The 11,744-nt window shown below is 42.5% G+C and overlaps 1 protein-coding gene across 1 annotated transcript in view; it reads left to right on the top strand.

Moving 5' to 3' along the window:
• Positions 1-6,662: 6,662 nt before the first annotated feature.
• Positions 6,663-11,744, top strand: part of LOC110165159 (cadherin-6-like) — an 81,624-nt gene continuing 76,542 nt past the window's right edge. Inside the window, exon 1 of the mRNA XM_055151234.1 lies at positions 6,663-6,917. Within this exon, the coding sequence (XP_055007209.1) occupies positions 6,663-6,917 (255 nt within the window). The remainder of the gene's footprint in view (positions 6,918-11,744) is intronic.

The following is an 11,744-nucleotide window of genomic DNA, read 5'->3' as shown; positions in this document are numbered from 1 at the left end:
ATTTCATGTTTTTCGAGGTATTTTTGAGCTCTAAAACCTGCATTGTAATTGAATAAATGTAAAGTAGAGCTGTTTAAAGTCACACTGCGGAACATTTTAAGCAGAGCAATGACATCTCAGTAGAAACAAGAACCAAAAAGTTACACAGTGCACAAGATACAAAACAGTTAAGAATAATTTTAGGTCATTTTAGGTATTAATTAGTAAATTTTGATTTGTTTTGTTTTGTTTTGTTTTACAGCGGTCACACTGTTTTAGTATTTTACGTTTTTTTTTACCCAATCATGTTCCACGATGCATCTGGACAATTCTAATAAATCTAATATAACATCGACAAAAGATAATTCTTACATTTAAAACCACAGAAAATAGAAAATAAAACCATGTTGTTGTTGTTTTTTGTCCTTTTATAGCTCAAAAATAAATAAATAAATTGTAACATAAATAAAATATACTTGAACATGAAATAAGGCCAAAAAACAAAATAAAAGAAACTATATATCCAGCTGTTCTACAATCTCTATGTTTAAAAAAAATTAAATAAACATACTTATTTATATAAAAAATCATGTTCTAAAGTTGTTTTCTTCTCCAAAAACAGACCTGGAGTTGTGTTTTGTTTCTTTCGCACGTTTTATTATTAGTCCGTCCATATCTCCAAAACTCTAAATGCTCTTTTCCACCTCGTGATGTCATGAAGTGGTTGTTTAAGTCGAGTTAACAGCATTTTTTTTTTACTTTTAGTTGAGTAGAGATTGGAAATTCCAGGTCTGAAATCATCCAAATGATTCTAGTGAAGGTGTGTGGAGTTTAAAAACAGAGTGGAGGTACAGCGTATATCAATATTTGAATTAAACAAATAAATATTAAGTAAATAAATCAAATAAAACTGTTAACTGATCATATTGGGCTACACTAACCTACAAAGTTTCAGTTTTGTCCAGACAAAAGTATAAAAGGTCGGGCTCCCAAAATTTGACAACTTGTCGCTGTAATGAAGAAATATTTGTATGCGAAAAATATTTGTCAGGTCCTGTACTCTGCCTTTGTATCATGAGCAAAGGAGAAATTCAATTTGTCAACTGGATAAAAGTTTATTTTGGATGAAAATGTTTCTCAGCTCATATCAGTTTGCTTTTTCATTTGTGGTCAAAATGCTGGTGGACGCTGTTTTATATCTGCCTGAAGAGAGGAGCTAACTACACTGAAACTACTCTGAAACTAACACACAGACTTGTTTACAGTTTCTGTTTGTTAGGTCTATTCGAGTGCACAGAGTGTGGGGTCATATCAGCAGAATCTTTCAGATAATGGAGCTTTCACACCTCTGGGCCTGACCTTGCTGCCACTATTGTTCTCTTTTGTGTTTTGATTTAGGTTTGAGGATAGAGTTGTAAATAGGAGATAGATGGTGTCTCAATTTCTGTCTAAAGGATTCTTTCTTAACAAAAATAGCTTCTTTATCTCTTCTCTCGAACCAGTTCTTTTCGCTGGTTCAGATCTGTACCTCGCTGTCCTGTGATGGAGATGAACATCAGACTGTGGTCCTGTGTTGTTCTCTCGTCTGTGTTGGTTCATCGTCTTGTGAAATGTCTGTTTTTTTCTCCAGTGTGGTGCTCACTTCAGCCTTCACTGCACTGAATGAATTATTTTTGTAGTCATATAGTTAATTTATTTGTAGATTTTTTTTTTATGAATTATTCATTGCATTTATATAGCGCCTTTCATGCCCAAAGCACTTTACAGAACATTATTCATTTACTCCACACTTGCTGGTGATGAGCTGTTACTGTAGCCACAGCTGCCCTGGGGCAGACTGACTAAAGTGAGGCTGCCAATCTTCACCATCGCTCCCTCCGACCACCATCACTCACACACACACCACTTTCAGACTAGGCAATGTGGGTGAAGTGTCTTGCCTAAGGACACAACAACAGTTTTTGTCACTGGTGCCTCCTGTGGCTCCTGATTTTCCCAGTGTCTCCATCCAAGTCCAGACCCAGACCCAGACCCAGACCCAGACCCAGACCTGCTGAGCTCCTGAGATCTGACGGGATCAGACTTTGATAAGCTGGTGTGGCTATAGTTATGTATAAAAAATAGTTATACTTCATTAAAACTTGTCAGGTAGTTTTTGTTTTTTTAAAAGATTTTTTTCAGATCGACATAAGATTAATGTTGTTTTTTGTTTGTTTGTTTGTTTTTTTTGGTGGACTGTCTGTCAGATGCTTTTAACCGTGGAGATGTTATTGCTTTGTCTGTAATATTCCACAGTACGGTATTAAACTTTTTTATCTTCATGGAGACCAAACCAGACCAAGTTCCAGGTCAGATCTGTGGAGAGGCGACTCCGCTCACAGTCAAAACGCCTAATTTAATGTTTTTCTAGGTATTTTTGAGCTATAAAACCTGCACCTGTGATTGAATAAATAAATGTAAAGTCGAGCTGTTTAAAGTCACACTGCGGGACATTTTAACCAGAGCAATGACGTATCCATAGCAACAAGAAGGTGACGAACCCCCAACCGAAAAGTTACACAGTGCACAAGATACAAAATATTTAAGAATAATTTTGAAATAAGTCAATTTTGTCAACGCAGCAGTTGCACTATTTTACTTATTTTTATTTTTACCAATAACTTTTCATGACGCATCTGGACAATTCTTGGACAATAAATCTAAAAAAACATTCACAAAATAAGATAATTCTTAAATTTAAAACCACAGAAAATTAAAGCATTTTGTTGTTGTTGTTTTTTTGTTCCTAATGGATGTTTTTATTCAACTAAATATCGTAGAAAACACGTTTCCTTTCCACAAACCTCACTCTTCATAATGCTTCATAATGGTTTCATAATGTTCCGCAGGGTGGCATTAAACCTTTCTATCGTCACGGAGACCAAACCGGACCAAGTTACAGGTCAGATCTGTGGAGAGGCGACCCCGCTCACAGTCAGAATGTCTGTTTTTCTTGGTATTTTTCAGCTGTAATTGAATAAATAAACTTAAACTAGAGCTGTTTAAAGTCACACTGCGGAACATTTTAACCAGAGCAATGACGTATCCATAGAAACATCACCAAGACACTGACGACACGAGCTGGAAAGTGTGAATAAACCGCTCCGTGGCCTCCGTTTGCAGCAGATGTGACATTATGAAATCATACCACTTGACCTTCGCGTGATTCGTCGAGGTTTAAAAACGCCACGCGCCCTTTCCCCGTTTCCTCGACTCGTTTCGCGAATAAAAGAGTGTAAAGTCCTTCGGTTTTCTTCGGCGGCGCTTTGTTGTCCTCTCGAGTGGCGCTCTCCAGGTGCGGCGCATGAATATTGATGGCGGCGCTTTGTTAACGTCTGAAAAGAAATTAACGAGGTGAGCGGCTAACGACGGGCGCGTGAAGAGCCATCGAAGACGCGAGCGCCGTTTAAGCGTTTAAGCTCGCGGGTCGGAAAACACTCGAAAAGAGACGCGCCAAGAGTCGAGGGAGGAGCCGGTGTTTTCAGAGAGCACAGCGCCCCCTGGAGTTTAATCATGAATCTGTTTAAGTCTGTGCACTTTGAAAAAAAACAAAAGACATTTATGATTCTTTAATATTTGATCGGCTCAAAGTGAAGAATCTGTGTCGTTTGTTTTTCAAAATAAAACTAAAAATAAGAAAATGAAAAAAAATTTTTTTTACTATTTTCTTCGTTATTTGTCTCCAAAACCAAAATTTAAAAAAAAAAAAAAAAAAAAAAAAAAAAAAAAACTGATAAAGATTTGTTTTTTCAGTTTTTGATTTTGTGTTTAAATGAAAAATGTTTAAATGAAGAAAACTGACTGAACCAGGACTAAAACAGGTCTGTATTCTAAACAGGGACTGACTGAGACCAGGACCGAGACCAGGACTGAGACCAGGACCAGGACCGAGACCGAGACCGAGACTGAGACTGAGACCAGGACTGAGACCGAGACCGAGACTGAGACCGGACTGAGACCGAGACCCGAGACTGAGACTGAGACCGGACTGAGAGGACCGGACGACCGAGACTGAGAGGACTGAGACTGGGACTGAGACTGGGATTGAGACCGGGATTGAGATCAGGACTGAGACCAGGACTGAGACCAAGACCAGACCAGGACCTGACCCGGACCTGACCAGGACCTGACCAGTACCAGACCGTAGTTGAGACTGGGATTGAGACCAGGACCAGACCCGGGACTGAGACTGGGACCAGACCAGGACTGAAAACAGTTTAGTCCTGGTTTAGTCATGGTCTAGTCCTGGTTTAGTCCTAGTTTAGACCTGGTTTAGACCTGGTTTATTCCTGGTTTAGTCCTGGTTTAGATTTGGTTTAGTTCCTGGTTTAGTCCTTGTTCAGTCCTGGTTTAGTTCTGGTTTAGACCTTGTTTAGTCCTGCTTTAGTCCTGGTTTAGTCCTGTTTAAGTGCTGGTTTTAGACCCGGTTTAGTCCTGGTTTAGTCCTGGTTTAGTCCTGGTTTAGTCCTGGTTTAGTCCTTGTTTAGTCCTTAGTCCTGGTTTAGTCCTGTTAGTCCTGGTTTAGTCCTGGTTTAGTCCTGTTTAGTCCTTAGTCCTGTTTTAGTCCTGGTTTAGTCCTTTAGTTTAGTCCTGTTTAGTCCTTGTTTTAGTTTTAGTAGTCCTGTTTAGTCCTGGTTTAGTCCTGGTTAGTCCTGGTCCTGGTTTAGTCCTGTTAGTCCTGTCTGTTTAGTCCTGTTTAGTCCTGTTTAGTCCTGGTTTAGTCCTTGTTTAGTCCTGTTTAGTCCTGCTGGTTTGAGTTTGACCTTTAGTCGGTTTAGTCTGTTAGTCCTGGTTTAGTCCTTGTTTAGTCATATTTAAGTCTATCTTGAGTCCCAGATCTTCAGACAGAGCGGTGCCTCTAGTTAGCTTCACCCTGCAGCAGAATACAGACGACAGAAGAGTTTGAAACACTGAAAAAGAAAAAGCAGACAGATATATTTGAGTCGGGATCCGCCTCTGTGTTTGTCAGACTTTCTCTTCCTCGTCTCGGCCCTCGGAGTGTTTTGTTTTGTTTTTTTTTTTTTTCGCTCCTCTCACTTCAAACGCTCCTGTTATTTCTCTCTATCTCCAAAAACAACTTGTACTTCGGGCCTTGTTGTTTTGTTGTTTTTTTTTTTTCCGGTTTCTTCCCGTCGCTCCGGCTCTCGGCGTAGCGCTCCATCTCGGGTGAGGGCCTCTCCACGCCGCGCTCCGACGCCGCGCTCCGACTCGCTCCGACGCCGCGCTCCGACTCCGCGCTCCGACGCCGCGCTCCGACTCCGCGCTCCGACTCCGCTCCGCTCCGCGCTCCGACTCCGCGCTCCGACTCCGCGCTCCGACTCCGCGCCACGGACTAATCAAAACTTACAAATTGCGTCTCCCTCCCGGAATCTGCCTCGTCTCCAGGAGAGAGAGAGAAGCGGACTAAACCAGGACTAAACCAGGACTAAACCAGGACTAAACCAGGACTAAACCAGGACTAAACCAGGACTAAACCAGGACTAAACTAAAGGACTAAAGGGACTAGGACTAAACCAGGACTAAACAGGACTAAAGTAAAGACTAAAGCAGGACTAAACCAGGACTAAACTAAACCAGGACTAAACCAGGACTAAAGGACTAAAGGACTAAAGCAGGACTAAACCAGGACTAAAGCAGACTAAACCAGGACTAAAGCAGGACTAAAGGACTAAACTAAAGGACTAAACCAGACTAAAGGACTAAACCAGGACTAAACCAGGACTAAACCAGGACTAAAGCAGGACTAAACCAGGACTAAACAGGACAGGACTAAAGCAGACTAAAGACTAAAGGACTAGGACTAAACCAGGACTAAAGCAGGACTAAAGGACTAAAAGGACAGGACTAAACCAGGACTAAAGGGACTAAACCAGGACTAACTAAACCAGGACTAAACTAGGACTAAACCAGGACTAAAGCAGGACTAAAGCTAAACCAGGACTAAACCAGGACTAAACCAGGACTAAACCAGGACTAAACCAAGGACTAAACCAGGACTAAACCAGGACTAAAGCAGGACTAAACCAGGACTAAAGCAGGACTAAACCAGGACTAAACCAGGACTAAACCAGGACTAAACCAGGACTAAACCAGGACTAAAAACTAAACAGGACTAAACCAGGACTAAACCAGTAAACCAGGACTAAACAAGGACTAAACCAGGACTAAACAAGGACTATACGAGGTCTAAACCAGGTCTAAACCAGGTCTAAACCAGGACCGAGCAAGGATTTTCGAAACCTTTACCAAATTTTTGAAAACTTTACAAACTTTTCAAAACTTTTACAAAATTTTGAAACCTTTACAAACTTTTTGAAACCTTTACAAACTTTTAGAAACCTTTCCAAACTTTCCCAAACTTTTTGAAAACTACAGACTTTTCGAAATGTTTACAAACTTTTCAAAACTTTCCCAAACTTCTCGAAACCTCTCCAGACTTTTAAACCTTTCCGAAACTTTCCCAAACTTCCCAAACTGGTTCCTCGGTCCTGACGTCTGTTCTTTTTCTTTCTTTCTCTCAGGTGCTGTTGCCGCCCCATGTCGCCTCCAGTGGACGTTTTGTGAAGCGCAGCATGTGGACCGACCCGAGCGCCTGACGCCCGAACACCGGACCTGTTTTTAACCGAGCGTGGATTCGAGCGGCGATGGCGACGGCGCGGAGGAGGCTGTTGGCGTTGGCGCTGGCGTTGGCGGGGGCGGTGGTTTTTCTTGGCGTTCCCGGGTCCGGACTCAGGTCTGGACTCAGGAGGACTTCGTCGGGGCGGTCGCGGGCGTCCGGGGGTCTCACCGGACACGACGCCAAAGGAGCGCCGCTGAGGAGGTCCAAACGGGGCTGGATGTGGAACCAGTTCTTTCTGCTGGAGGAGTACACGGGCACGGACATGCAGTACGTGGGCAAGGTGAGACTTTTAAGAGACGATTTTTATATTTCTAGTTTCTGATCGATGTTCTGTTTAAGGCTCGACCGATATGGATTTTTTTGCAGTTGATATGAAACCGATAAAAATTAAACACATCGTCTCCTTTGTCGAGATTGTTGCAGCTCCTTCGTCTCTGGCCGCAAGTAAAACCAAAAATAAGAAAATGAAAAAACAGCGATTTTCTTCATTATTTGTCTCCAAAACCAAAATGAAAAAAACAGATAACGGATAATGGACGGAACCAGGACTAAACTGGTCTCAGTCCTGGTCTCAGTCCTGGTCTCAGTCCTGGTCTCAGTCCTGGTCTCAGTCCCGGTCTGGTTCCGGTCTCAATCCTGGTTTCAATCCCAGGTTTCTACGCGGGCAAATTTCATTCAAGCTAAACCAGGTCTAAACCAGATCTGAACCAGGACTAAACCAGGTCTAAACCAGGACTAAACCAGATCTGAACCAGGTCTAAACCAGGTCTAAACCAGGTCTAAACCAGGTCTAAACCAGGACTAAACCAGATCTGGTCTAACCAGGTCTAAACCAGGAAACCAGATCTAACACCAGGAAACCAGGTCCAGATCTGGTCTAAACCAGGTCTAAACCAGGTCTAAACCAGGACTAAACCAGATCTAAACCAGGTCTAAACCAGGTCTAAACCAGGTCTAAACCAGGTCTGAACCAGGTCTAAACCAGGTCTAAACCAGGTCTAAACCAGGTCTAAACCAGGTCTAAACCAGGTCTAAACCAGAAAACCAGGGTCTAAACCAGGTCTAAACCAGGTCTGAACCAGATCTAAACCAGGTCTAAAAGGACCAGGTCTAAACCAGGTCTAAACCAGGTCTAAACCAGATCTGAACCAGTCTAAACCAGGTCTAAACCAGGTCTAACTAAACCAGGGTCTAAACCAGGTCTAAAAACCAGAAAACCAGGTCTGAACCAGGTCTAAACCAGGTAAAAAGGTCTAAAACCAGGGACTAAACCAGGTCTAAACTAACCAGGTCTAAACCAGGTCTAAAACTAAACCAGGTCTAAACCAGGACTAACCAGGTAAACCAGGTCTAAACCAGATCTAAACCAGGTCAAACCAGTCTCTAAACAGGTCTAAACCAGATCTAAACCAGTCTAACCAGGTCTAAACCAGATCTAAACCAGAAAAACCAGATCTAAACCAGTCTAAACCAGGTCTAAACCAGATCTAAACCAGGGTCTAAACCAGGTCTAAACCAGTCTAAACCAGGGTCTAAACCAGGTCTATTGGGTCTAAACCAGGTCTGCTGAAAACCAGGTCGGTCTCTAAACCAGGTCTAAAGGTCTAACCAGGGTCATCTGAACCAGGTCTTGAACCAGGTCTAAACCAGCTTAAGGTCTAAACCAGGGTCTAAACCAGGAACCAGTCTGAACCAGGTCTAAAACCAGGTCTAACCCAGGATTTGAAACCTTTAGTGGTCTAAACCAGGTCTAAACAGATCTGAAACCATTCTAAACCAGGTCTAAACCTGTGGTTCTAGTCCTGGTTTTAGACCTGGTTTAGATCCTGGTTTAGTAGATCCTGGTTTTAGACCTGTTTAGACTGGTTTGGTTTAGACCTGTTTTAGACCTTGAGTCCTTTTAGGTCGTTTTAGTTTAGTCCTGGTTTAGTCCTGGTTTTAGTTTGATCCTTTTTTTGGTTTTAGTCCTGCCCTGGTTTAGACCTGGTTTTAGTCCTGTTTTAGACCTGGTTTAGACTTGGTTTAGACCTGGCTTCAGTCCTGGTTTTAGTTCTGGTTTAGTCCTGGTTTAGATCTGATTTTAGTCCTGGTTTACACCTTTCTTAAGACCTGGTTTAGACCCGGTTTAGACATGCTTTTTGTCCTGATTTTAGTCTTGGTTTAGTCTTGGTTTTAGACCTGTTTTATACCTGGTTTTCATCTTGATTTTAGTCCTGTTTTAGACTTGGTTTTAGTTCTGGTTTAGACCTGGTTTAGTTCTGATTTACACCTGTTTTAGACCAGTTTTGGACCTGGTTTAGACATGTGTTTTGTCCTGATTTTAGTCTTTTTTTTAGTGTAACTTCTGTTTAAACTCTGCAGATTTTCTCGTCTCTTTGACAAACCTCCTGAGCCCAAACTTTCGCTCGGTTTCCCGCTCTGTGTCGGGAGCGTCGGGAGCGTCGGGAGCGTCGGGAGCGTCGGGAGCGTCCGGAGTGCACTTAAACACGAGCACAGTGTAGAGAAGTGTTACTGCATCGGCGCTCGTCCTATTAGTGCGGATATGAAGTCCTTTAGCTCGGCGCGGCGCAGCGGTCGCTCCGTTCACACACATTTACAACTTCTACAGCACCGCGCCGTGTTTTATAACCACAACAACTCTTTTATTTGTAACTTTAGGACTGTGTAAACTGCGGAACTCAAGTCGCGATCGTTATTTTTGCTCCAATTAATTACAAAAATACTTTTAACGAAGCAAAATCTACTTCTGCAGTCACATATTAGTGTAAATAAAGTGTTCGTGAGATAAAAATGCTCTGTGTATCTTTTCTAGTGGAGGGTCTGATACCTGCTCGACTCCGTGGAGATGTTGGAATTTTCTGGCGCTAAACTTATTTATCACAGTGAGACAAGTTACAGGTCAGGTTTGTGGAGAGGCGAGCCCGTACACTAGGGTGACCAAACGTCCGTTTTTCCCCGGACATGTCAGTATTTTGCGTCCTTTCCTGAGCGTTTGTTTTTTTTTTTTTTTTAAAGGTTGTATAGAAGATTTTCCAAGGAAAGAGAAATGCAGCGACTGTTTTTTCCATTTTCAAATGTCGCGCTTCGTTCCTCTTCCCCTTCTCTTCTTCTTCTTTCAGCGACGTCAAAAACGGACTTTCTTTTGTGGCGAACTGGTCGTGAATGCTTCTCTGCCGTTACAACAAACTTTATGCAAAACTTTGTGCGAGAGGAAGCTACAGTGCGTGAGAGGCGAACGAAAACCACGTAATCCCCGCGCGCCGGCAAGTCAGTGACGCTAGAAACGTAGGGAGTTTGATTGACAACCTAACAGCCAATAGATAAAGAGGGAGCCTCGTTTCCTATTGGCCGATGTTTATCTGCCCACACCACACTGACCATAACCACAGTTGATGGATTTTCATACTTTTTTTTGTTTTTCGTCATCATAATTACAAGGCTGCTGCGTCTCTGTAGTTTTATTTTGAACTTTCATTGACAATTTGAAACAAACAAAAAATCCTCCATAGAACCTTTAAGTGATGCAAATAGTTGGAAAAGTTCGTTTGGACCTGCTGTCTGTTGCACCGTTTGGGGCGAGACCGGAGGCTCAGAGCCCACGGCAGGGCCGGAGCTCGAAGCGGAGGCTCGGAGTCAAAGCTCGGAGTCCGGTCTGGTCCCAGTCTGGTCCCGGTCTGGTCCCAGTCTGGTCCCGGTCTGGTCCCGGTCTGGTCTTGGCCTCAGTCCCCTGGTCCCGGTCTCAGTCGTCTGGTCCCAGGTCTGGTCCCGGTCTGGTTCCGGTCTGGTCCCGGTCTGGTCTTGGCCTCAGTCCCCTTCTGGTCCCGGTCTCAGTCCCGCTCTGGTCCCACTCTGGTCCCACTCTGGTCCTGGTCTGGTTCCGGTCTGGTCACGGACCTGGATCAGTCCTGGTTCAGTCTGTACGCGGTGCAAAAGTTCAGCATCGCAGTCACGCAGTCACGGAGTCACGTAAACAGGAAACGGCCGTTATCCATTTTTTCCATTTTTCATTTAAACACAAAATCGAAAACTGAAAAAACGAATCATTATCTGTTTTTTCATTTTGGTTTTGGAGACAAATAATGAAGAAAACTGTTGTTTTTTCGTTTTCTTATTTTTGGTTTTATATTGAAAAACGAATGAACGAAACGACACACAGATTATTTTGTGTCGTACAGGAGCTTTAATTTTTATCGACAACAATAAAACGTTGATATAATTTCCTCGGGTCTCCAGTCCGACAGCGTTCCCTCCTCCCTCCTCCCTCCTCCCTCCTCCTCCTCCTCCTCCTCCTTCCTCCTCCTCGTCCCTCGTCTGATCCTCGTGTCGTTCCAGATTCGGGCTCATGTTGTGATTTTGTATGAGAGCTGACGGTGCGCTCTGATTGGCTGACGGCCCGTGCTGTACTTCCTTCCTGCGTTCTTCCTCGGGGTTGGGTTTTTTTGTTTTTTTTTTTTTTTTATGTCTGTTGTTTTTTATTCCTCCTCTCTCTCTCTCCGTCTTTGTCCTGACCGAACATGAAATCTGACAGTTATCGGACGGACGCTGGAGCGATGTCCGATCTCATAACTCTGAAACGAAAAGAAGAGAAACAGAGACTAAAACGCAGATAACGTCAATTTAAAAACGCATTCTGTAACTTTTCTCCATGGAGATGTTATTGTTCTGTCTGGAATGTCCCACAGTACGGCATTAACCTTTCTATCTTCACACTCACAGTCAGAATTTCTGTTTTTCTTGGTATTTTTGAGTTTTAAAACCACCTGAAATTGAGTAAATGTAAAGTCGAGCTGTTTAAAGTCACACTGCGGAACATTCCAAACAGATCAATCCAATCCAGCTTTATTTGTGTACCACATTTTACCAACACACTGGAAAAAAAACAATATCTAGGCAAATTAAAGTGACTTAAACTATGAATATTTGACTTTATTTGAGTCGATTCAATTTGAAAATTAAATTATCGACCGATGGAATAAGTTTGTTTTTCTTAATTCAAGCGACAATTTATTTTGTTTCTTATTTTAAGAGCAAAAAGTTGTATTTTCATATTTTATTTATTCATTTTATTTTTTACATTATTTTATGTTATTTTATTTATTTTTTATTT

The sequence above is a fragment of the Boleophthalmus pectinirostris genome, unplaced genomic scaffold (assembly GCF_026225935.1).
Source record: "Boleophthalmus pectinirostris isolate CB_2022bp ecotype Guang Dong unplaced genomic scaffold, ASM2622593v1 HiC_scaffold_15, whole genome shotgun sequence".
Taxonomy (NCBI): Eukaryota; Metazoa; Chordata; class Actinopteri; order Gobiiformes; family Gobiidae; genus Boleophthalmus; species Boleophthalmus pectinirostris.
This window is presented reverse-complemented; position numbering and strand designations above follow the sequence as displayed.